Source organism: Phyllostomus hastatus, unplaced genomic scaffold, assembly GCF_019186645.2.
Source record: "Phyllostomus hastatus isolate PE091 unplaced genomic scaffold, TTU_PhHast_1.1 phas_contig_64, whole genome shotgun sequence".
Taxonomy (NCBI): Eukaryota; Metazoa; Chordata; class Mammalia; order Chiroptera; family Phyllostomidae; genus Phyllostomus; species Phyllostomus hastatus.
The window spans coordinates 3,319,983-3,346,575 of NW_025333928.1; the positions used below are offsets into that span (position 1 = coordinate 3,319,983).

Below are 26,593 nucleotides of genomic sequence, written 5' to 3' on the forward strand. Positions count from 1 at the left end.
TGGGGCCTTTGGGCAAACATTGGGTGGGTCCCCAAGTTAAAGGGTCTCAGATGCAGAGGGACACAGTCTCTGAACACAGAAACACAGTATGGTAAAGATTTTAAAGGAAATAGACTGAGTGATCTAGATGAGGAGGTTTGGCTTTAGGATGTGAGCTTCATGATGGAGGACCTAGGCTGGTTCATTGCTTATCCCAGTGCCTCGAGCAATGCTGTGCACTGGGTAAGTGCTGTGTTTGGGATCAGTGAGGTGATGGTTGAATGCTGTGAGCTCACTTCAGTGTGGGTGCTATGTTTCAAAAGGACAGAGAGAAGATATGATAGTATTTACATAAAACATAAACCCCTGTGGGCCATTTCACAGTTCTTATTAAAATAAAAATATTTATAGCTTAAATGGCAATTCCATCTCCAAGATTCATCCTCAGCCAAAATGTTCCCACCTGGGGTGCTGTTGGCATTTTGAGAGGGACAGCTCTTACTGGATATTCAGCATGCCTGACCCCAGCCCATAAAATGTCCCATTTTCCCCCATTTGTTAAGACAACCCAAAATATTCTCCATAGTGTATTTGCAAAGCCCACATGGGGGGGTACTGCTCTCTACTGAGAGCCAATAGAGCAATGTTTGTACAGTGCTCAGATTTAAATATTCAAAGATGTGCTTTGTTTCTATTGTTTGTAATGAAGAAAAAAATATAAATGGCTCAAAGGTCCATCTTGAGGAGCCTATTTATAGACTATGGTTCAAACAGAAGGCTCTATTTACATTAGAACAGAGATGACCTTTCTATATGATTTGACTTGAATATCAGGCCAAGATATATAAATATTTTATAGGAGAAAGAAATATGTGACAAGTCCTTGGCAGAGTGCTGGTCCATAATACCATCTGTTTTGATTTTCATGTGCTGTTTTGTTTATACATGCTGATAAGTAAAAAAGCAAGTGGAAATATAATATGATCCCACTTTTATCAAAAAACATGTCTATATAATATATTAGTATTTGCATGGCAAAAACTTACAGAAATTTGCATCCAACAGTCAACAGTGATTCTCTCTGAGGGAGAGAGTGCAGTTAAGGGGACTTTGATGATCTACATTATATATCTTTTTTTACTTTTTAAAAAGATTTCATGTATTTTTGACTTCTGGCCAAGATGGAGGCATAGGTAGATATGCTTTGCTTCCTTGCACAACCAAAAGATGGACAACAGCAAATTTAAAAACAAAAAAAACACCAGAACTTCTAGAAAATTGAACTGTATGGAAGTCTGACAACCAAGGAGTTAAAGAATACATTCATCTAGACCAGTAGGAGGGGCAGAGATGGGCAGCTGGGGTAGAAGGGATGTGAGGCAAGGTGACAGACTGGGTGGGCAAGGTGGTACCTGGCAGGCTGAGCAGTGCCGCATTAGCATACAGATAAACCAGAAGGAACAACTGGGGAGTGAGACAGACCATGCAACCCAGGGTTCCAATACAGGGAAATAAAGCCTCAGAACCTCTGACTGTGAAAACATGTGAGAATTGCAGCAGCAGGAGAAACTCCCAGCCTCACAGGAGAGTTTGTTGGAGAGACCCACAGCATCCTAGAACATGCACAAGCCCACACAGCTGGGAATCAGCTCCAGAATAGCCAAATTCACTTGTGGATAGCAGAGAAAATGACTGAAAGTGGGGCAAGAACCAAGCAAGTGGCATTGTTCCCTTTCTGACCCCACCCCCATATACAGCATCACAATGCAGTGACCTGGGTTGTCCCACCTTGGCAAATATCTAAGGTTCTGCCCCTTACTACATAACAGGCACACCCAGACAAAGAAATATGGCCCAAATGAAAGAACAGATCAAAGATCCAAGAAAAAGAACTAAGCTATAGGAGATAGTCAACCTATCCGATGCAGAGTTCAAAACACTGGTGATCAGGATGCTCACAGAAATGAATGACTATAGACACAAAATAGAGGAATAAGTGAAGGCTATGCAAAGTGAAATAAAGCAAAATATACAGGGAACCAACAGTGAAGGGAAGGAAACTGGGACTCAAATCAATGATTTGGAGCAGAAGGAAGAAATAAACATTTCACCAGAACAGAATGAAGAAACAAGAATTCAAAAAAATGAGGAGAGGCTTAGGAACCTCTGGGACAACTTTAAACATTCTAACATCTGAATCATAGGGGTGAGGAGGAGAAGAGGAAGAGCAAGAAATTGAAAACTTATTTGGAAAAAATAATAAAGGAAAAGTCCCCCAATGTGGTGAAGGAAATAGACTTCCAGGAAGTCCAGGAAGCTCAGAGAGTCCCAAAGAAGTTGGACCCAAGGAGGAGCACACCAAGACACATCCTAATTACATTACCCAAGATTAAAGATAAGGAGAGACTCTTAGAAGCTGCAAGAGAAAAGGAGACTGTTACCTACATAGGAGTTCCCATAAGACCATCAGCTGATTTCTCAAAAGAAACCTTTCAGGAAAGAAGAAACTGGAAAGAAATATTCAAAATTATGAAAGGCAAGGACCTTCATCCAAGATTACTGTATCTAGCAAAGCTTTCATTTAGAATGGAAGGGCAGATAAAGTGCTTCCCAGATAAGGTCAAGTTAAAGGAGTTCATCATCACCAAGCCCTTATTATATGAAATGTTAAAGGGACTTACCTAAGAAAAAGAAGATGATTAAAAATATGAACAGTAAAATGACAACATACTTACAACTATCAACAAGTGAACCTAAAAAACAAAAACAAACTAAGGAAATAATGAGAACAGGAACAGAATCTCAGAAATGGAGATCACATGGAGGGTTATCAGTGGGGAATGGGTAGGGGGAGAATGGGGGAAAAGGTACAGGGACTAAGAAGCATAAATGGTAGGTACAAAATAGACAGAGGGAGGTTAAGAATAGTATAGGAAATGGAGAAGTCAAAGAACTTATATGTATGACCTATGGACATGAACTAATGGTGGGAATGCTGGTAGAAGGTGGGGTACAGGGCAGAATGGAATAAAAGGGAGGAAAATGGAGGACAACTGTAATAGTATAATCAATAAAACATACTTAAAAATAAATAAAAGGTTTTATTAACTTTTTTAGAGAGTGGGGAAGGGAGGGAGAAAGAGAGAGGGGGAGAGAAACATCGATCAGTTGCCTCTTTATTTTTAAAAGATTTTATTTATTTATTTTTAGAGCGAGGGGAAGGAAAGGAGACAAAGAAGGAGGGAAATATCATTGTGTGGTTGCTTGTCACACACCCCCTACTGGGGATCTGGCCCATAATCCAGGCATGTGCCCCAGCTGGGAATTGAACCAGTGACTCTTCAGTTTTCAGGCCGATGCTCAATCCACTGAGCCACACCAGCCAGAGAGATCAGTTGCCTCTTGTGCACTCCCCAAGTGGGGACCAAACCTGCAACCCAGGCACGTGCCCTGACTGGGAATTGAACCAATGACCTTTCTGTCCTCAAAGTACACCCAGCCCACTGAACCACACCAGTCAGGATTTATTGATTGATTTTTGTATATGCCCTGATCAGAGATCAAATCCACACCCTTGTCATATCAGGATGATGCTCCAACCAACTGAGCCATCAGACTGGGCCAACAGAGATAGTCTTGGGTAAGGAGCAACTTGCTCCTTTTCTCCTTCTCTCTCATTTCTGTTTTCCAGAATAAGTATATCTGTGTTTTACATTTTTTTAACAGAGTGGGAAATTGTATTTTAAAACATTGTTTTCTAGGCCTGAAAATACCCTGGGGATCACTCCACAGCAGCACACACAGATCTCTTTTTTAAGGTGGATTAAATTGTATTCTGTCACCTGAGGTACATGGACTTATTCAGGCAGCCCTCTTGAGCTTTTGTTTTCTTTCTTCCCCCTGTCATAATCAGTGCTATAATAAATGTGCTTCTATGTTGTGGACACCGGCCTGCAGTGTCTGCGGCATTATGGATGAGATATGAGACAAATTCACATGGACTACCAAGTCCTGTGGAGGAAAAGGGACAGCACGGCAACCCTCTCAAGGTGAGGGTGCCTTGGAGCAGCCTGGCCACTCTCTCTAGGGAAGAGCATGCCAATCCTTCCCTTCACAGGTTTTTATTGGAATCAATTTGCACAGGAATACAGGTAAAGTTCATTAATCATTGTCAGGCAGTAAGGATCAAACAATAGATAACATACAAAGAACTCTGAGGGCCTATTCTGAGTCAGGGTCTAGTAGCTAAAGGGCTACAAAACTTTGGGGAACAAACTCATTTCCTGCTTGGACCTTTATCATTTAATTGAGAGCATTCTTAGTGAAGCAGGTTTCACAGGAGTTTATGTATTCTTTCTCAGGCCTGATTACCCTGGGAGCCTGTCCTTTCCAGCACAGGGCTACACTGCCCTCTATCATTGTTTCAGGATTAAGTCAGGCAGAGGAAGCAAGGCAGCCAAGAGATTAGGAGACTTTTCGCAGGCAGAATGAGGACTCAGGCTTTGTCAAAGCCGAAGGATGAGGGTCCATCATCCCCTTTCTCCATAGCCCCCCAAGCCCTTCCCTGGGGCCTCCACATGATCATGCCTGTCTTAGGTTGTTCCCCCCTTGGGGAAATCTTACCCGTCATTGGCTAATGGATCAAGCATTGGGGGGCAGTTATGGAAAAAGGAGCAGAAGCTGTGCTCCTGCCAGGGAGATAAGCTTTGTCTCCTTAGTGGCTTATGGTCCGAAGGTTGCTCACTCAGCCTTAGCCATGGGGGGGGTTACAGCTCCTGAAATCAGGCAGGGCAGCTCCGAACACTTCTACAGATATCTAAGCAAACTTTAAAAAGCTTAAATTTTATAATATGTAAATATTATATGAACAAGATAAAAATAATTAGAACTATAAAAATGATATACTGTACATTGAAAAGCCTCCCACCTCTGATCTGTTCCCTGGGGACTGTCTTTCTTTGCAAGGACAAAGTGATACCAGCCAGAACTTTCCTAGCAGGTGCTGTGCTGTGTGTGTGTGTGTGTGTGTGTGTGTGTGTGTGTGTGTGTATGTGTATACACGTGTTACTCATACCAGTTTATTTAACCTGCCTGGCAAACCTTGATGATTAGCATTTGACAGAGTAAGCCTGAGCCTCTGAATTTAACCACCTGGTGCTCTTCACAACTGCAGTGTATAGTCTTGAATATTCTGTCCTTATTTCTTTAATGGCTAAATATCATGCCATTGTCTGGAAGCAGCATGATATATGTAGCCAGTCCTCATGGATGGTCATTTCCAGTTTCTTGATAGTAAAAACAGAGCTTTTGTAGCATCCCTGTGTGTATGTTTTTGTGCCCATGCAGGTGTGTGTGGCCAGCTAAAACCTCCAGAGTTGGAAGGGCTGAAGTAAATGTTTGTGGGTTTAGAACTTGGCTGGGCATTGCTAGTTACCCTACAAAGTTGTTGCACTAGCATCTGTGGCCCCACAAGATACATGGGCACCCCTGATTCCCATACCCTTGTTGGCAGACTAGGTGATGACACTGATTGTTTCAGCCATGCAGCTCTGAGCTTAGTCAAAGGACAGCTATCCCCCAGAATGACATGGAGGAGCCAGGGTCTGATGACTCACTGAGGGGAGAGGCATCTCTGCCTACCTGAGCCCTGGGAGGCCATACCTGGCAGCACTGGGCTTCTGCACCTGCCCAGTGAGTGACCACAGGATGCTCTGTATACAGCCAGAGGCAGTGTCCAGTTCTGTGCTCTACCTGCACCTCTGGGAATGCATACTCAGAAAGGGAAGCTTAGGCATCCTTGGTCCAAAAAGCTTTGGACCTCCAGTGAGATAAAGGGCCTGCTGGGCAGATGAAGGAAAAAGAGTGATACTGGCATTGGACAGGGCCACCTGGGGACCTGGGCTCTGGACAACAGTAGGCAGAGGAGATTCAAGTCAGGCTGTGGGGACTTATCTTTCCAAAGTATGTGCTTGTGCTAAAATGCCCACATCCTTTGTGGAAATGTTGGGACATAAGGGTCTCCCTTTTATTTTATTTTGTAAATTTTTTAGCATCTTTAATGAAATAGAATTCACATGCCATACAATTTAGCCATTTAAAATGTATGATTCAATGGATTTTGGTGTACTCATAAAATGATGCATCCACATCACCACAATCAATTTTAGCCCATTTCCATTACCCTAAAAAGAAACCCCATACCTTTTAGCCATCACCCCCAGTGTTCTCATCCCCACCCTCCAGCAACCACTAATCTACTTTCAGTCTCTGTGTTCACCTTTTCTGGACATTTCATACAAATAAGATTGTATAATACATTGCCTTTTGTGTCTGGCTGCTTTCACTCAGCATTATGTTTCCCACACTCACACATGTGACTGTCAGTACTTCCTTCTTTTTTATTGCCAAATATTATTCCATTGTATGAATAGACCTCATTTTGTTAATCCATTCATTAGCTGATACACATTTGGGTTGTTTCTGCCTTTTGGCTATTATGAATAATGCTACACAAATCTTGGTGTGGACATGCTTTTATTTCTTTTGAATAGATAGATACTTAAGAATTGCTGGGTTATGTGGTCAAGCTCTACATTTAAATCTAGTTCCTTTTGTGAAAGAGAAGGCAACTGGGCTCGACAAGTTTGGATGTGAGTCCTGGGTCTGCATGTCTGTAGGCAAGTCACCTCCCTGCTCTCTGAGCCTCTGGTACCTCATCAGGGGACTGGGAACTGTCCTGCCTGCCTGTCTGCCCCTAACAAGGTTGCCAGGATCCTGTTGGGGAGGGGCTCCCAGGAGGCGGGGACATCATGCCATCCTATTGCTGTTGCGTTGTTGTTATTGTCTCCAGCCTTCCCATCGTATCCTCTCTAGCCATGTCTCTGAATCTCACTAGTTGAGGAACGATCTGGTGCTGCTACTGTTTTCAACAAAGATTTCTTCAGGTTTTTCAGTTTTGTTTCTTTTACAGTCATTTGTTTTATTGATTATAGAAATAATTTGTCTTCCTTGCAGAAAACAATGAAGGTACAGATAAAATTGCTATTAAGGTCTTAGTGTATATTTCAGACTTTTCTATATTTCAGTATAAATACAGATGCAAATCCATAACTAGGGCATTTATGACAATAGGACCATGTTCTCTATGCTCTAATCTAGTTACTGGTTTTTTTCTGGGCAATCAAGATAGTGCATGTTTTCACACATCAGTAAGTACGGATCTAATTCATCGTATTTTTAATGGCTTCATGGATGCCCTTTGTATGGATATACCCCATTTCTTTAAGTGTTTCCTCTTGTGGGATACTTAGACAGTTTCCATTTTTTTGCTGCTATATTTAATGCTGTTTTTCTTGGACATTGCACGAAACCTCTTAAGTGCACATGGCCCAGAGTGAGGCAGCCACACAGCATTGTTGGCCTTGTCCAATCCCAGAGCATGACTCTGCATTCTCACTTCATCCTCCTTCTTTTATTTGTCCTTAGGTGTGGTTTATTGTTGGCCAGGAGGGGCAGGGTGGGCCGACACAGAGCCATAGCTCCTAAAGCCTATAGAAGTGATGATGGAAAAAACATATTTTATAACATCCACTTGGTGAATGCAGCAGTTGATGTTTGGGGAAGACCTCTGGGAGTCACTGGTGCCTCCTTTTGTAAGATCCGGAGGCCTTGGTTGCTGTGATAGTGATAAAAACAGTGATATAAAAATAGCAGCCATTGCATTTTATATGCCAAAGAAATTGCAGACACATTACTCACATGTCCAACCTCACTTCTGGCATATCCCAGGAAATTTATTTTTATTACTGCTATTACATTTTTATTTTGTGCTCTCTGGCTTTGAAGAACCAAATCCTTCTTGTTCTTTAGGCAAGGTTATGTTTTCCTTTTTATGAAACTGCCTAGACTCCCATTCTGTGTAAGGTTCATTAGCCCCTTCAACAGCTGAGTTTTAAGATGTTTAGAACTAGAGAATATTAGAGCTGGCAGAGCCTTGAGAATCATCTACCCCAGTGAATTTTATGCATGTAAATGATTCTCATAGTTTAAAAAAATGCAAACAGTGCAGATAAAACTGAAGTCTCCTTGAGCAACTTCGCATCCTCTCCTGTTTCTGGAGAGAAGCATTGTATCCATTAGGTGTAAGTCACTTTTCAGACATCTTTTAATGCTTTTGTGTATAACTATACTTTTATGTATTTATCTACAGACTCACACGCACCTTAGAAATCTATGCTAGTGATTTGGGGGTTTCTGCTACAATTAAATGGGGTCATATTGTTTGCATTATGTAGCGACTTGCTTTTTTCCCTAAACCATAAGTCTTAGAGAGTTCTCATGTATGTGCCTTGATCTTTTTAATGACTGCATACAAGCACAGTCATGTGTGGCTTAATAGCAGGGCACATTCTGAGAAACATGTCATTAGGTGATTTCATCATCATATGAATATCAGAGTTCACACCCGGATGGTACAGCCTGCTACACACCTCAGCTGTGTGGTAGAGCCGAGTGCTCCCAGGCTGCAAACCTATACAGCATGTTATGTCCTTAATACTGTAGATGGTACCCCTTTAGGGTATTCATCAGGAAGGGAGCCTGTAGGCCTGGAAGTGGCTCTGGGTGAGTCAGTGAGTGAGTGGTGAGTCAATGTGAAGGCCTGGGGCATTACTGTGCACTACTGTAGACCTTGTAAACACTATACACTTAGGCTACACTAAATTTATAAAGTGACACGAGGTTTAATCAAGCACAAGAGAATATAATGCAATGAAAAGATGCAGTAAATACATGATGTACTTTTTTATAAATAGAAAGACTGCACTGTAAAATAACAATAAAGTGTGGTATAGTAAGTCCATACATGAGCAATGTAGTCATTTATGATCATTGTCAAGCACTACGACATTATAACTGCTACAACGTCACTTAGCGATAGGAATTTTCAGCTCCATTATAATCTTAAGGAACCACAGCCATTGACTGAAACATCATTATGCATCAAGTGTATGAAATCATCTCCCTGTGGTCAGGTAGGTTGTTTGTAGTGTCCAACCGTGATATAGCATTATAAGTGCTGAGCATCTTTGGGCCAGCTCACCTGGATATACCTGGGTAGGTGATCAGAATGGCTAGGTCACATATTATTGAGGAAGGCTCATAGACAACGGTGGCAGTACTTGCTCCCACTGCCTTCACAGTGTCTGACAGTACTCACTCCCCAGGCCTCCATAAACACCTGTTTTCGTAACCTGATGGGTAAAATAGTACACCTGTGATTTCAGCTCAGCAGGGGTTATTTACCTGTAGTAAGTACTGTGACCTCAGGTTTGGGAGCAGGAAAAAAGTTGGCCCCTAGTAGTCACAACATTCTTCATTGTTGTTTATAAACAAGAAAGTATATGTTCCCATAGCTTAATCAGCAGTGGATGGGACCAGAGTCAAGGGAACCGAATCTGAGTACGGGACTTTTTATACTGTGCTCTTAAAAAACATCAATTGGATTAAACCCTTCTGTTGTCAATAAGGTATGTCTCTTTTTCTGGGTTTTGGGAACAAGTTTGATGCTGAAAAATAACACTCTAATTCTAAAATACTTTTTTCTTGATTGTTTTTTGGTTGGTGACTCAGCCTCCAGTCAGGAGGTAATTTCTGTTGGTACTTGTTATTGAGTGTGGGGACCCTGCTTTGGTGTCTTATGGAGCATTTGAGTCACTGGTTGAGAGGGATGCCGTTGGAAAGCTGTGTGCCTCAGGCACAGGAACAAGCTCCTGGACAGGCAGGGTCAGATGACCGACCCTGTCACTCACAGCAGCAGGAGTACGGGAGAGGACTGGCACTTTTGTAAAGTACAGAAATTCAGAAACTCCCTGAGTGTAAACATGTCAGCTAAAAGGTTATTTATAACAGGGAAAAGCCAGTGACAAACTTCAAAGTCTACCTGTAGCAAACTGTAGGCAAATGGTTAAGTCAATAATGATAAACCCATACTGTAGATTATTATGCCAACTAACTGCCTTGTAAATTCAGTGTCAGTTTGTGTTAAAAAATTTAAGTAATTTGTGTACTGCCTGTTGGAGTGTAACTGAGGAAATTTTTTTCTGGAAGAAAACTCCAAACATGTACATTTTAAGTGTGATCCAGCAATTATGCTTCTAAGAGCTTTGTCCTAGTGAGACCTTGCACAAGTACAGAAAGGTTTACACAAGAGGCTGTTCACTTCGGCACTGTTTGTACTAGGAAGTATTGGAGAGGATCCAATTATCCATGAACTGAGGGAAAAGCACCTCAAGATACATTTATACAATTATGTATCTTACAACCATGGAGGGAAATGAGATCAATCCAGCCTGTCTGTCCATAACATGGAAAGATGTTCAAGGTGCTGTGTTAAGTCAGATGCAGGCAGAGCATGCGCGCCGTCTCAGGGCTCTCAGGCTCATGTGCGTGTAAGTTCAGAAGAGAAAACTTGCAGGGTATCTATACCAACTGTCAGCTGCAATTTGCAGAGGAATGGGGGTTAGAAAGGACTTTCACGCCCTGGCTGTCATAGCTCAGTGGATTGAGCGCAGGCTGGGAACCAAAGTGTCCCAGTTTCGATTCCCAGCCAGGGTACATTCCTGGGTTGCAGGCCATGACCCCCAGCAACCGCACATTGATGTCTCTCTCTCTCTCTCTCTCTCTCTCTCCCCCCTCCCTCCCTTCCCTCTCTAAAAAGAAATAAATAAAATATTAAAAAAAAAAAAGAAAGGACTTTCACTTTCTAATTCAATTCTGTAGTGCTTGCAGTATTTTACAAAGATGCATAGATCACACATGTGGAACCATGGAAAAACTCAAGATTACTAAATAAGCCCTGGCTGGCATAGCTCAGTGGATTGAGCGTGGGCTGGGAACCAAAGTGTCCCAGGTTCAATTCCCAGCCAGGGTACATGTCTGGGTTGCAGGCTATAACCCCCAGCAATTGCACATTGATGTTTCTCTCTCTCTCTATCTCCCTCCCTTCCCTCTCTAAAAATAAATAAATAAAATATTTAAAAAATTTTAAAAAAATTACTGAATAAAAGTACCAAGTCACATTGACCCATGCTCCTGAAAGGCTGGAAATTATAGTGACACTCTGATTCCAGTCTTATAGAAAATTCATGTAAAGGACCTGGGAAGAACTAATTAGTCTGAACCACTGATGATAGTTGCTCTGGGTAGATGGCCTGTGGAGGGTTTGAATTTTCTCAATCTTCTATACTTTCCAAGTGTTTTCCCCTTTTTGTGTTTTTTTTTCTTAAGTGTTTTTTTTTAATTAAATGTGAATTAGCTTTCAAATTGGAAGAAAAAAACTATTAACTTTACTTTTGGACTTTGGAAAGGTTAGAAAGCTCCAGCAAAGAGTGCTGGGCAGTGTGTGCATGTGTGTATGTGTCTGTCTGTCTGTATTTCTTAGAAGGCACAGCTCCTGCCCTGTCTCTGAGCAGAATCCCAGTGACAGGGCCCAGGCAAGGGCATGAGTGGGATGCTGTCCTGTTTGGACTGAGTCTGTGGGAGACAGGACTCCTGTTTAACTGTTCTGGATGGCTGAGGGATTACTGTATGGGGGGTGGGGGGAAGGTAGTGAGAAGGTCTGGCATCAGGGTGGGCCTGCTATGCCCAGTGTCCAGCACAACATCCAGCCTCCTCCTGTGCGTGGCTCAGGACTGGGGCCTGGAAGGGAATTGTGGTTTCTCTGATTCTGGGGTACTGCAGGGCAAAGGTTCAGGTTCTTCAGGAAAGGAGGAAGAGGCTCACCCAGTGTGGGTGTCGGGAGTGCTTGTTTGGTGGGGACAGGGAGGGATTCCACTTTGTGATTATATAAAAGCAGTTAAATTAGGTTTTAAAAAACAAAAAACGGGGTTGTTTTGAGACTTGGGGTTGTTTTGACCATGAGACTTGAGAATCAAAATTCTCTTTTTCATAATGTGCCTTGGTCATCTTTCCAAGTAGCTCCAAAAGAGCCCTGGTTCTCAACAGTTTTGAAAGTTTTGGAGGATGTTATTAGTCATCACAACTGTGACAGGGGTTGGAGAGGGCACTGTAGGCATTGGATTTTCCATGTCCTTAGGACATTGGCACTGTCACAGAAACCTGTTTATTATTATCTGAGCCCAGAATTTAGTGCTCTGTTAATGTAAGGGCAACCTATTTTTGTATGGTTTTTAAAAAAGATTTTGTTTATTTTTTAGAGAGAAGGGAAGGGAGGGAGAAAGAGGAGGGGAGAAACATTGACGTGTAAGAGAATCATCGATTGATCAGCTGCCTTTCGTGCATCCCCCAGCCAGGGACCTGTTCCACAACCCAGGCATCAGCCCTGACAAGGAATTGAACCAGCGACCTTTCAGCTCACAGGCCAGCACTCAACACAATGAGCCACATAAGCCAGGGCTTTTGTATGATTTTGATACACTCTGAGTTTAGAAGGTCATGTATCTCTGAATTTCATTTAGGGCAGTAAATGGGGTGCATTTATAATTTAGATAACACTTTTAAGTTCACTTTTACACAGTCACAACAATGACGCCTCTCAGGTATATGTTTACACACTTGTGTTTGTTTTTCTATAGGACACATTCCTAGATTTAGAACTCTGAGTGAAAATAAATAAATGTATTTTTCATTTTCTTACATTGCCAGATTACCTCTTAGAGGAAGTTAATACCCATGGACAGTGTGTCAGGGCACTCGTTTCCCCACACCCTGGCCAGCACTCACTATTAGCTGTCATGAAAATGTTTGCCAGTCTGAACAGTAGGGATGGGGGATGGTATCTCATTTTCAATCTCGATTTTTTTGAAATTATATTTTATTGAGCCCTGGCTGGCATAGCTCAGTGGATTGAGCACAGGCTGCTAACCAGGCATCACAGGTTCAATTCCCAGTCAGGGCACATGCCTAGGTTGCAGGCCATGGTCCCCAGCAACCACACAGTGATGTTTCTCTCTCTCTCTCTCTTTCTCTCTCTCTCTCTCTCTTTCTCCTTCCCTTCCCTCTCTAAAAAATAAAATAAATAAGATCTTTAAAAAAAGCCATTTACAATTATAAAAAAATTATATTTTGTTGATTATGCTATTACAATTGTCCTGATTTTTTTTCCCTTGTCTCCCCTGCACCCAGCAGTCCCCACTCCCTCAGGCAACCCTCACACCATTGTTCATGTCAATGAGTCATGCGTATAAGTTCTTTGGCTACTCAGTTTCCTATACTGTACTTTACATCCACATGGCTATTCTGTAACTATCTATTTGTACTTCTCAATCCCCTCACCTCTCCACCCATTCCCCCACAACCTCCTCCCATCTGGCAACTATCAAAAAACTCTCCATATCCAAAATTCTGTCTCTGTTGTTCTTGTTTGATTAGTTTGTTTTTTAGATTTAGTCGTTGATAGATACATATTTTTTGTCATTTTATTGTTCATAGTTTTGATTACCTTCTTTTTCTTAAATAAGTCCCTTTAACATGTCATATAATAATGGTTTGGTAATGGTAAACTACTTTAGTTTTTTCTTGTCTGGGAAGTTCTTTATCTGCCCTTCAATTCTAAATGATATCTTTGCTGGGTAGAACAGTCTTGGCTGTAGGCCCTTGCTTTTCATGACTTTGAATATTTCTTGCCAATCCCTTCTAGCCTGCAAAGTTTCTACTGAGAAATCAGCTGACAGTCTTATGGAAATTCCCCTGTAGGCAACTAACTGCTTTTCTCTTGCTGCTTTTAAGATTCCTTCCTTATCTTTAACCTTCAGTATTTAAATTATGATGTGTTTTGGAGTGGGCCTCTTTGCATCCATCTTATTTGGAACTCTCTGTGCTTCCTGTACTTTTATATCTATTTCCTTCACCAAATTAGGGAAGTTTTCTTCCATTCTTATTCTTTCTCTTCTTCTTCTGGCATCCCTATGAGGTAAATGTTATACCTCTTGAAGTTGTCCCAGAGGCTGCTTATACTATCCTCATTTTTTAAAATTCTTTTTTCTCTTCTTGTTCTGATTGGTTGTTTTTTGCTTTCTTATGCTCCAGATCATTGATTTGATTCTCAGGTTCATCCACACTATTGTTGTTCTCCTGTAAATTATTCTTTATTTCAATTAGTACATCCTTCACTTCTGACTGGACCCTTTTTATTCTGTTGAGGCCCTCACTAAATTTCTTGAGCATCCTTATAATCAGTGTTTTTGAATTCTGCATCCGATAAATTGCTTATCTCTATTTTGTTTAGTTCTTTTTCTGGAGTTTTGATCTGTTCTTTCATTTGGGACATGTTTCTTTGTCTCTTCATTTTAGCAGCCTTCCTGTGTTTGTTTCTAGGTATTAGGTGGAGCTGCTTTGACTCCCTGTGTTGATAGCATGGCCTAACATAGTAGGTGTTCTATAGAATCCAGACCACAGCCACATTGTCCCGCCCCTGGTCTGACATGCCCTTTGCCTTCTGCAGGAAGCTTGGAAGCATGCAATTGAGAAGGCCAAGCACATGCCTGACCCCTGGGCTGAGTTCCACCTGGAGGACATTATCACTGAATGTGCTACACGTCACAGGTCAGCAGCTTGTCTGGGGTTGTTGTAAGGCCCCAGGGCTCAGGAGTCCTTGGAGGTCTGGGTCCTGCTTCCTCTCCTTACAATAAGTGAGGCCCGAGTGCCCTTGGTTATCAAGGAGAATGGAATAATAATTAAATCAGCCAATATTTGAGTGTGTATGCTTCATACACTCAACATGAGACAAGCATACACTCAATAAATGAGACAGCCTATGCACTGTCTCATTTAATCCTCACCATGGTCCTGTAAGGTATGTATGTGATAGGCTAGGCTGAGCTGTGCTGCAGTAACAAATACCCCCAGGGCTTAATGCAACAAAGGTGTGTTTCTCGCTCAGATGAAGGTGGATGGGAACTGAGCAGTTCTTCAGGGTGACTTCCATCCTGTGACTCCATCATTTTAGCATGAGACCCTAACTAGTGCTATTGGAGGGAAGAGCCTGAAGGACAGCACACCAGTTTTTCAGTGCCTTGGCCCCAAGAATATTCGCAAACATAGTTGGGAGTATCTAGATTTCCTGTTTTTACAGGGTTTCAGAAAGATGAATAAAAAACAAAATAAATGCCACCACTAATATAATAAGAATGATGAAGACAGTGGTGATGAGGGACTTTATTTATTCAATATTCCATGTGCCAGGCACTGTTTTAAGCATTCTGTATGTATTTCATCATTAAGAAAAGCCTAGGTAGGAATCATGTCAAGCATTTATCCCTTTTGAGGATCTGATGAAGTCCATCTCAGAAAGTTGCACACATATATCTAATTTTGCTCATAATGTTAAAGGACTCATGGACCTGTCCTTAGCCCACCCCAGTCCCATGACTCTGTAGACCCCTCCAGCTCTGAATGATCCAAGCCAGTCCTCTCAGGGAAAGAGGGGTTTGCCAATGATCACCAGGTAGTTATTGGGTGGACCAAAAAGTCCATATGGTTTTTTCCATAAAATAAAGGACACATTTTTCATTTCCACCAATAACTTTATTGATTTGGATATTATGAGTATGTTGGCTGTCTCCCTTGTGGTATAACATTGATTATCCTCAATCAATGTCCCGATTTTGCTATCAACTTCGACTGGTCTTCCTGACCTTGGAGCATCATCTAGTGAGAAATCTCCAGCATCAAACTTCTCAAACCACTTTTGATATGTTCGATCAGTCACAGAACCTTTTCCGTGCACTGCACACATCTTTTTTTGAGTTTCAGTTGCAATTTTACCTTTCTTTTAAAAAAAAGATTTTATGTATTTATTTTTTAGAGAGGGGGGAAAGAAGGAAGAAAGAGAGGGAAAGAAACATTAGTGTGTGGTTGTCTTTCCCATGCCCCTGATCAGGGACCTGGCCCTCAGCCCAGGCAGGTGCCCTGACTGGGAATTGAACCAGCAACCCTTCGATTAGCAGATCAGTACTCAATCCACTGAGCCACACCAGCCAGGGCACACTTTTTCCTTTCTTGAAATAATAAAGCATAATATGCTGAAAATGTTGCTTATTTTCTTCCATCATCAATATTAAAATGGCTACACAAAAATTCACCAATTTGGTAAGGTTTTTTTTTTTAAGATTTTATTCATTTTTATAGACAGAGGGGAAGAGAGGAAGAAAAAGAGAGAGAGAAACATCAATGCGTGGCCGCCTCCCGTGCGCCCCCCCACTGGGCACCTGGCCCACAACCCAGGCATGTGCCCTGACTGGGAATTGAACCAGCGACCCTTTGGTTCACAGGCTGGCACTTAATCCACCGAGCCACACCAGCCAGGGCATAAGTTGTTTGTTTTTTTTTAATGTACACTGATATGACAGCTGTCACAATACAATCTAAGAATTGTTTGGAATGAAGTTAAAGACAACTAAGCACTACTAGGGCCATCGTACGGAAAAAACCAAATGAACTTTTTGGTCAACCCAATAATAAGCTAACCTTTTGACTCAGTCCAGCACTGTCAAAGTAGTCAGAACTCAGTTTCAAATGCAGTAGCAGAAACTGAATACACAGTGGCTTAAGGACAGAGGGGAATGTTTTGTTCATGTACAAGGTGGGGCAAAAGTAAGTTTACAGTGTGAGTACATGAAGCTCAGAGTTTATTCTTGTATTATTTATTAATTATTGTGTTATTTTCCATACAAACAACTATAAACCTAGTTTTGCTCTACCCTGTATGTGGATTTCAGGCATGGCTAATTCCAGATGCTCCAAGGATGCTTTTAGCTATGACCTCAAACAGACTCTCTCATATCAGTGGCAGAGAGGGCCCCTGGGAACTCCACATTTCATCTCACACAGTAGATATTTTATCAACTTTTTCAAACAAAAGTTCCATATTTGAATCTCATTGACCTGGCTTTGGTTATATGCTCATCTCTGAACCAGTCATTGTATCAGGGAGTGTTGCCCTGATTGGCCAGGTCTAGTCACATACCACAAGCCAGGGTACTGGGGAATCAGCCCCACCCAGTCCACATATTCTGAGAATAGAGGACAGGGTTTCCCAAAGGAATATTCTGGGGTGCTGTTGCCAGAAGAAGGGGGAGCAGATGCAGTTGCTTTCAGCAACGTGCTCCTGCTCTCTGCCTGCGAAGAGAGGCTAGATCCTGGCATGCACCCCTTCCCACTGCTGGAGGCCCACCCTCTAGTGGGCTCTGGGCTCTGTGCCAGCAGCCAAGGTCAGCATTGTGGGGGCTCCTGCAGGGGAGGGTATGAGTTCTGTTCCTTCTTGCCTGTAAAGGCAGCATGGTGGCTGACTGGTGACACATGGCCTCCAGGCAGAGGTAGCCTCCAGGACCCACATGCTAGGCTGGATCTGTGTGTCTCAGCTCTGCAGGGACCTGGGACCAGGCACCAAGCCAACCTGTGTTTATTTCCTAACCAAAGCATCTGTTGGTTGCTAGTGGAGGGCAGTCAGGCTAGATGGCCAGAGCCTCCACAGGTTTCTAAATTGGGGGCTTCCACATATTTTCTTGGTTTTGAAAGAACACTGATGCCAGCTGGCCCTTTGGGGCAGATTTCCTATTTGTGTGGGTTGTACACAGGCTGGTTAAGAGTGAGGTTCTGGTTGAAACCAATCTGCGTTTGAATCCTGGCTCTCAGGCAGATTACTTCACCTCTCTGAGCCTCAGTAGCTGTGCCAGTCTCATAGGGCTGCTGTGAGGGTCAGTTGCAGGTACTAGTTTAAGCACTCAGCATACAGTGAACACTCAGCCCTTTGAGCAGCTCTGTCCTTTGTGATGTCAGTGGTCTTGAAGGACAGATATGATGCTACATACCCCCACCCTGCCCCTTCCAGGTACCTCCTCTCAGTTTTCAGTCTCTTTTGAAGGTGAGGGAAGACTACTTCCCTTACCTTGGTCTCTACATAGTAATAATAATAATCGTTGCTATTATTTATCTAGCATAGTACCTGGAATAGGCTAGTGGTGAGCCTTCCTCTTGTCAGGCCTGGGGGAGGCTACCTCTGCCATTCTTCCTCATGGAGGTTTCAGGCTCTGAGAAGCTGTTCATACTGGGATTGGGAGTATTCTCGAGTCTGTCTCTCCTGCTTTGGGGAGGGCTAGGGAAGTTTCTGCTAGAGCTAAGAACACTTCAGTCCTGGGGGACATTTTACAATAGAGATTTACTGAGCTGAGGCACTTTCCACCAGGCATATCTGTTTGAGGCTCAGCCAGGCCTGTGGGCATATGGGCTAGGGAGAGAGGATTCCTGGGAAAGGAGAGATGGAAATATTCTGGAACCCTTTCCATCCCTCTCTACTTTGGCTGTTCATGTAGCAGCCAGCTGCCTATGCTGGACAGTTACCAGGAGACACACCAGCTACCTGGGCTGGGCTGCACACAGGTGCCTGGCAAGGTCAAGGACACTGCCACCCTCCATCCTGGGACACATCATTTGTTATGTAGCCCAATTATAATAAGGATATTTATTTATTCAGTCATTAATCCAGTGTACATTTGTTAAGCATCCACATACACACCAGGCCTTGTAGTGAATAGGACAGACATGGGCCTGCCTGTGTGGTCTCTCAGTCCGGGGGAGCTCACCCATAGCACAGCAGTAAGTGCTGGGGGCACAGGGTGGACAGGCACCCTGAGTTTGAGGAAGGAAAGGAGACCAGTATGTGGGGACCTGGAAGGATGGGAAAGTGTCCTCAAACCCAACCTAGGAAGTCCACTGGACCACTGAGTAAAGAATGGGCTTGATCCAGAGGCAGTGGGGAGCCTTTATCCAGTAAGTGACAGGACCAGGTGATGGATGCTGCACCCTGTGGTGGGTTCTGGTCTCTGCAGGTACAACGCTGTCACCGGGCAGTGGCTGGAGGATGAAGTTCTGATCAAGATGGCATCTCAGGTGAGTAGATCGTTCAGCCCGGAGGGGCAAGACTGAGAAGGGTTTTCTCGAGCTGATTTCAGTTCATGTTCCCTCTCTTCCACACCCACTTTATTTTTTTAACTTTTGGGAATTCTTTACAGTATTGTATATGTAACTTTTTATAACACATTTATTGAAATATAATTCACACATCATACAACATACTGATGTGAAGTGTACAGTTCACTGGTTTTTAGTGTGTCACAGAGTTGTGTAGCCGTCACCACAGTTAATTCCAGGCCATTTCACTGTCTCCAAGAGAAACCCCACACGTAGCCATTACGTCAGCACCCAGTTACTTTCTCTGTGCCCAACCCTGGGAAACCACTAAGCTGCCTTCCACCTCCATAGATTTCCCTATTCTGGTCATCCTATATCAAAATACCCTTCTTGGCACTCTTATCGAAAATCACTTGACTGTAAATGGTTATAGTTTTCTAAAATTGCAGGTTACTACCTATTGCTGAGTTGTAACATGAATTTAATGGCTAGCCACCAGCCTTTTGAAAAAAGAAATAGACTAGAAAATAGAGGACTTCCTGCATAGTGAGGGGAAGGAATGTTTCCTGAAACTTCCATTAGTGTATTGCACAGGCAGAAAAGCATATAGATCAGTGGGTTTCATGGAGTGAACACCCATGTAACCAGCACCCAGAGCGGGACACAGAGTGTCACCAGCCCTAGGAGCCCCTCAGCCCAGTCACTTCTTCTTCACACCTGAGGGTCAGCACCAGCCTGAATTTTGTCACCCCAGGTCAGTTTTGCCCATTTTTGTATTTCATATAAATGAAGCCATATGGTGGGTGTGCTTTTTAGTATGGCTTCTTTTGCTCAACATTTTATCTATGAGCTTTGTACATGTTTTTGCTGGAACTGTAATATTTTCATTCTCATTGCTATGCAGTATTTCACCAAATGAATAAATGTAATTTATTATGTTATTGATGGACATTGGGGTTCTGTTACAGATGGAGCTATAAACACATCCCTTGGCATGCACTGTCTCCCCCACTGTGTTGCCCCCCAGAACATCATCACCCCCTGGGAGTTCTTCCACTCAGCTGGAGTCAGGGAATGAGGTGCTTTTATTCCTGCAGCCTCCAGGCTTGGAAGTTCTGTCAGCCTTCAGTGCTGGGGTATAGGAGGGAGGGCCAGAGATTTTAGGATTGAGATGAGGTCCATTTGGTGGGTGCCATCCAAAGGAGAAATGTCCTCCTGACATGGGGTTGATTCTGGGTGGAGCATGGGGACTGATAACTCCTTCCTTGTGGTGTCTTTCAGCCCTTTGGCCGTGGAGCAATGAGGGAGTGCTTCAGGACGTAAGTGACAACCTGCTCTCAGGGTCCTGCCCAGACTCCCTCAGGCTTCTAAGAGCAGGGTCCTTGTGACATTTCTGGCCTGGGAATGGAGTCTGTGGCCTCTGCTTCTTGTAACCCATTTCCTCTCCACCTGGTCTCCCTTGGACCACATGTTGGGCCTGGCTGTGGGGATAAGCTTGGGGAGAACAAAGAGTATCCTACTCATCACCACTCTGGTTCTTTGAGGCCAAGGGGCATGGGATAGGAGACCTTTACTAGTGTCCCTTAAGTCCCCTGCCAAGCTCTGTGAAGCATGCAGTGCAATAAGGAAACCCCTCCCACCTCCCACAGCTTGTTCCTGGCTCAGCCAGGTGTCCTTGTCCTGAGGACTCAGGGCTGGATCCCTGGTGAACCCACTGACCAGGCAGGCCCCCTGCTGCTTCTCTCCCCAGGAAGAAGCTCTCCAACTTCCTGCACACCCAGCAGTGGAAGGGAGCCTCTAACTACGTGGCAAAGCGCTACATTGAGTCAGTGGACAGGGACGTGTACTTTGAGGATGTGCGTTTACAGATGGAAGCCAAGCTCTGGGGAGAGGAGTATAATCGGCACAAGCCCCCCAAACAGGTATGTGGCACTGTCCTTGCCACCTATCCCAACCAGAGCAGCCAGGGACAGTGTCAGGAGATGAGGGTGATAAGGGTGATGATGGTGGTGCCAGTCACAGGTTTTCTTCTTCACCATCTTAACTACAGTAGCTACTAACAACCACCATTTATCAAGCACAATGGACCAGGTGCAAAGAGTTGTTTATTCCTAAAAACAGAATGTTCGGGTTGTTTGAGGTGAGTTGGAATGTTTGCATCCCATTTACAAGTAGGATCTAATAGTTAGGGTTTTTGTTTGCAAATGACAGAAACACAAAAAGGGAATATAATCCAAAAAGGAAATGTATTGCTTTGTGGGACTGATAAATAGCACTGACCACAGGCATGGCTGGGCCCAGGACCAAGCTGAGGTTGTTGGGTATTTTCCTCCACCTCTAGCTTCTGTGCCCTTCTGTGTTGCCATCACTCCCAGGCAGCTTCTTGGCTTGCTGTGGAGTGTTGGACCCCAGCAGCTGCAGCCTTGCTTTCCGTCTTCTCAGCAACTGTGGCAAAGTGACAACAACTGTTTTCCCAGAACTGCCAGTGAAAGTCTCAGAACTGGGTTTCATTGGCTGACAGTCAGGTGCCTGTCTCTGAGCCAATCACAATGGCCAGGGGAAGGGGACATGCAGATTCAGCAGGCCTAAGCCATGTGCCTACCCTTAGAACTAGAAATGTAGATCCTTCTGGAGCTGAGATTGTGGTTTCCAAGAAAAAGCAGAAGGAGAGTGGAAGGGGATGGATATCTTTTCCTGGGGAAACCAGGATCCAAAGGGGTTAAGTGAACTGCCTTAACAGATAGAGATGGAGCCAGGGCTCAAAGCCAGACTTTCCAAACACCAGCCTGGTTGGTTTCTTCAATTTTGTTGCCAGGGTATTGAGTGACTGGAGGCCAAATAGAATTTCCTGTTGCCTTCAGACATTTAAGGAAATGGCACCCCAGGGCTCTGCCCTGCCTAAATTCACAGCTTAGCTGGCCCACTGTGTGAGCACCTACTGGATAGAAGGCACTGTCCTGGGTGCTTCAGGAGAGCCACATTTCCAGGCAACCAGCAGAATTCATTGAGCACCTGCTGTTTGCAGGACCCTTAACTAAGTGCTCTTAAGATGAACACAAGAAGCCACAGTCCATCCCTGGCCAGATAACTCAGTTAGTTAGAACACCATCTCGATACACCAAGGTTGTGGGTTTGATCCTGGGTCAGGGTACGTACAAGAATCAACTAATGACTGCATATATAGGTGGAACAACAAATTGATGCCTGTCTCTGTCTGCCTGTCTGTCTGCCTCTCTCTCTCTGTCTCTCTCACCAAAAGAAAACATTTAAAAAGCCACAGTCTTCACCCTAATGACCTGTGACCCCCTCAGTAATTATCTAGTCTCTGGCTAGGCCTCCTTTCTCTTCTTCCCTGAGGCTGTTCCGTGCCTCAGGACCTTTGCCCTGGCTATGTCCTCAGCCCACATAGGTTTCTACAATGCTTTGCATGGCAAGCTCCTTCTCTTAATTCAGGTCTCAGCTCACAATGTTACCTACTCAGAGACCACCCAGACCATCCTAAATGATGTAGCCCTTCCAGCACTGTCACCCTCTGTCATGTCATTCCATTTGTTCTGGTTTCTTTTTTTGGAGCAGTTAACACTATCTGAAGGAATCTTGTTTATGTATTTAATATTTGAATAGCCTTTCCCCTGAGGGCAGGGATTTCTTTGCCTTCTTCACTCTGTACCCCAGTGCCTAGGTGGTCAGGAAATGATAATGTAGTTGAATTAATGAAGGAGAGGATGTGGGTGTTTGAGGAGGAGCTGGGTGTCTCCTCCTGCTTGCACTCCTGCCACTGCCTCTTACCCAGTGAGCCCTCTGGCAAAGCAGGTGGCCCACTAGCCTCAGGCTTCCTTGTCAGTTGGGAGCCTGCATTTGGGTGAGGATCCTGAGAACTGGCTGCACTGCCCCTCAGGCTGGTTTTTGGAACAGGTTGTTTAGGGCAGCTCTCGGCTCTCAGCTCTGGGCCCCTTTGGCCTCTGCAGATCTTGCTTGCCCATCTGGTGACAGCCAAGTAGCTCCCTGGGAGCTCATTTCCTGTGGGGAACCCAGACTGCTGTAGAAGGGATTAAGGGCACATGTTGGAGTTGCAGGTCTTCTCTACTCTACTTACACCCAACACAGCACTTACACATTTTCTTCTGTGTATAGAATTATACATACACTTTGTGAAAAATTCAGCAAGGAAAGTCTGAGTTCCCCACAATTCTTCACTGTTTAGTTTGGTATATATTCCTCTAGAATTGTGTCTGCTCTAGAATTGATAATGACCTCAGCAAACCCTGACAGTCTTTTGTGCACCAGGAGATTTCATCCTTATGTGAAGTCTGAGATCCCCATTCCACAGGTGAGGAAACAGGCACAGAGAGGTGAAATAACTTGCCCAGACTCACAGTATTAATGTAAGGCACAAGCCAGTTTGCTTAGTAGACAGGCCTACAAATGTGTGCTAATATGAAATAGTATCTTTCTTTTTTAACAGTCCCTCAGTGATAGGGGTGCTTAGGGTGGGCTGGTACCTTGCTTTCTTAAGTCATCCAGAGGCCTGGTTCCTTCCAATTGCTCTGCCATCCCCTGAGGGTCACCCTGGACCAGTGCTCAGTTCTGGCTCATTGGCAGGTGTCCACCTTACAGCCTCAGGAAGGGACCAAAGGAGAGGAGGGCAGGCTGGAATTGCATCATCACTGTTGCTGGCTTCTTGTCTGGGCTTGGTCACATGGCTACACCTAGTGGCAAGGCAAGCCAAGCAATGTCATCCCTACTGGATGGCAGTGCATCATGTTAAAACTCAGGGTTGGGGGTTGTCTTAGTCTGTTTGGACCGTTACAACAAAATACCACAAACTGGGTAGCTTATAAACTACAGAAATTTATTACTCACAGTTTTAGAGGTTGGGAAGTCTAAAATCAAGGTGCTGACATGGTTGAATTCTGGTGAGGACCCTCTTCCAGCACCTTCTGGCTGTCTTCATCTGGCAGAAGAGCAAGGGACCTCTGTGGGTCTCTTTTCTAAGAGAACTCATTCCATTTATCAGAACTTCACTCTCATGACCTAGTGACCTTCCACCGGGCCCAGATACTAATACCATCACCTGTGAGGGTTAAGATCACAACACATGAATTCAGGGAGGGGAATACATTCAGGCCATATGGGTTTATGTTCTCAGAGGAAGAGGGGACACTGGATTCTGGGTTCTGCCTCAGAATGCTGCTAAATGATGGAGCTCTGGCAGGCTGGCTCCTCTCAATGCCTCTGCTCCTGCCCCTTGTCAGGGGAGGCTGCCACCAGGGCCCTGTCCTCCCACCTGGTCTGCCTCTCCCTCCACCAGGTAGACATCATGCAGATGTGTGTCATGGAGCTGAAAGAGAGGCCGGGCAAGCCCCTCTTCCATCTGGAGCACTACATCGAGGGCAAGTACATCAAGTACAACTCCAACTCAGGCTTTGTTCGTGATGACAACATGCGCCTGACACCACAGGTGTGGTCCCTGGAGCCAAAGGTCCCTTTGGGGAGGGGGTTCTCAGCCTTAGAGGCCCTCAAGCCGTATGGAGCATCACAAAGGATATCCCATGCCAGCTCTGTCAGCCACCTGGAGGTTTCTACCAAGTTACAGGGCTCCTTCCTTTGTCTTTTCCTCTAAACAACTCCCCTGTGCAGAGAAGGCCCCCACCATAGGCAGAGCTGGGGTGTCCTAGTCTTTCAGAGTAGTGGCTGGCCAATGTCCACATAGCCTACAGCCTGTTTCTTCCTGTCCCCCACAGGCCTTCAGCCACTTCACGTTTGAGCGTTCTGGCCATCAGCTGATTGTGGTGGACATCCAGGGTGTGGGCGACCTCTACACCGATCCACAGATCCACACCGTGAAGGGCACTGACTTTGGAGATGGCAACCTAGGTAGCTGGGGAAAGCCAGAGGCCTTTCCACAGAGACCACACACCCCTCCCTCAAATCCCCCAGCTCTTTGTACAGCCAGCAAAAACAGGGCAAGTCAGAGCCTTGCCAAGGTGGTGGTGATAGGATCCTAGGACATTGGGACCCCACCTCTCCCCTTTTCAGCACCGTTTACATTTGCCCCTGTCACAAAGCAGAGCCACACCCCTGACACCACTACTTTGTCCTCAGGTGTCCGGGGCATGGCCCTCTTCTTTTACTCCCATGCCTGCAACCGGATTTGCAAGAGCATGGGACTCGCTCCTTTCGACCTCTCGCCAAGAGAGCAGGATGCAGTGAATCAGAACACCAAGCTGCTGGTGGGTACCCCACATGAGCCTTCTGGGACTGCTGGTGTCCTTCTGCTGCTGGGCTAGCAAACGTGCTTCACTGGGTGACAGTAGCCCCAGCCTGCAATGCTTAATTGAAGAGTATCAGGACTGGAAGGACCTCAGTCCCATCCATGCCCCTCATCCCTCCCAAATAAGTGCACAAAGCCTCCCTGAGTGTCCTACTAATAGAGTAACTGGGGTATGCTTGATTTGGGCCCATTTTTGACCAGAGTTAGACCAGGTGCATAGAGATTGGGAGAGAGGTGTATGGTGTGTGTGTGTTTGCGTGTGTGTCGACGAATAGCTGGATTAGACTTGGACCTGGCTCTCTGGGCCCCTCACTGTATCCTGGATGTGCCCACTCCAACCCCACTACAAGAGAATATTGGAAAAGACCAGCTTGGGATTCTGAATATGGAGTGATATCTATTCCCCAGGTCAGGGCTGGGAAATGTTGTTAGTGCTTTGAGGGAGACTGGCTGGCCAGTCCCTCTCTGAGATGCCCCTTTGGCTTAATCCTCACTTAGTCCTTTCAGATTTCCTACCAGTCCCTAAACAGGCATGCATAAGAGCCATAGGATGTCAGAGTTCAAAGCAACAACAGGCAACAGGAAGAGCCCCCACTCCCCAGAGGGTGCCTTTGTGACATGAATGTCCCTGTTAATTCTCCAGCAATCAGCCAAGACCATCTTGAGGGGGACAGAGGAAAAGTGTGGGAGCCCCCGAGTAAGGACGCTCTCTGGGAGCCGGCCACCCTTGCTTCTCCACCTTTCAGAGAGCTCTGGAGATGAGAACATGAATGACATGACCTTCGACTCTCTCCCTTCCTCCCCATCTTCAGCCATGCCACACAGGCAGAAACTGGACCTCCTCTGTAAGTGATTGTTTGGTCTTTGATCCTTGTCCTTGGAGGGGACAGGCACCAGGCCTACAGAGCTAAACTGGCTTTCACTTAATCTTAGAAAATCAGACACACTAACCAAAAAGATTCATGTCCCAGAGGGTTTTACAGGTGAGTTCTTTTAATAAATGTTCAAGATGCAGCAGGTCATCTGGATGCTATAAAAGCAACCCATATTGTAGAAAATGTTTTTCAGTGTGTTTTATGAAACTAGCAAAACTTGGCAAAACACTGAAAAAGAAAACTATATTCAAACCTCACTTACAAATATATAATACAGAAATTCTAAATAAAGTATTAACATATAAAGATTGGTAGTATCTTAAGGGAATCATCTGTCATAGTCCAATAAGGTTTTTATAGGAATCTGAGGGTTGTTCAATGTTAGAAAGTGGATTATTGGCATATGACTAGGTCAAAGGAGAAAAACGATTATTTCTGAAGTTGAAGTGACAGTTTGCTGATGATGTGGATGTCTACAGGAAAGAGGGAGGCAAGGCTGATGCCAAGGTTTGGCCTGAGAACTGAAAGGATGGTGCAG

General features: G+C 44.5%; 1 protein-coding gene across 6 annotated transcripts in view; it reads left to right on the top strand.

The window, feature by feature from the left end:
• EEF2K (eukaryotic elongation factor 2 kinase) overlaps positions 1-26,593 on the top strand; it is a 73,435-nt gene that overhangs the window by 23,151 nt on the left and 23,691 nt on the right. For 4 of the 6 annotated variants that reach the window (XM_045848981.1, XM_045848980.1, XM_045848982.1 and 1 more), the window contains 8 exons: positions 14,441-14,541; positions 18,825-18,885; positions 20,188-20,225; positions 20,657-20,828; positions 24,218-24,367; positions 24,651-24,783; positions 25,012-25,139; positions 25,824-26,025. In XM_045848981.1, the coding sequence (XP_045704937.1) occupies positions 14,441-14,541; positions 18,825-18,885; positions 20,188-20,225; positions 20,657-20,828; positions 24,218-24,367; positions 24,651-24,783; positions 25,012-25,139; positions 25,824-26,025 (985 nt within the window). The remainder of the gene's footprint in view (positions 1-14,440; positions 14,542-18,824; positions 18,886-20,187; positions 20,226-20,656; positions 20,829-24,217; positions 24,368-24,650; positions 24,784-25,011; positions 25,140-25,823; positions 26,026-26,593) is intronic. The other 2 variants (XM_045848984.1, XM_045848985.1) reach the window with 2 other exon arrangements.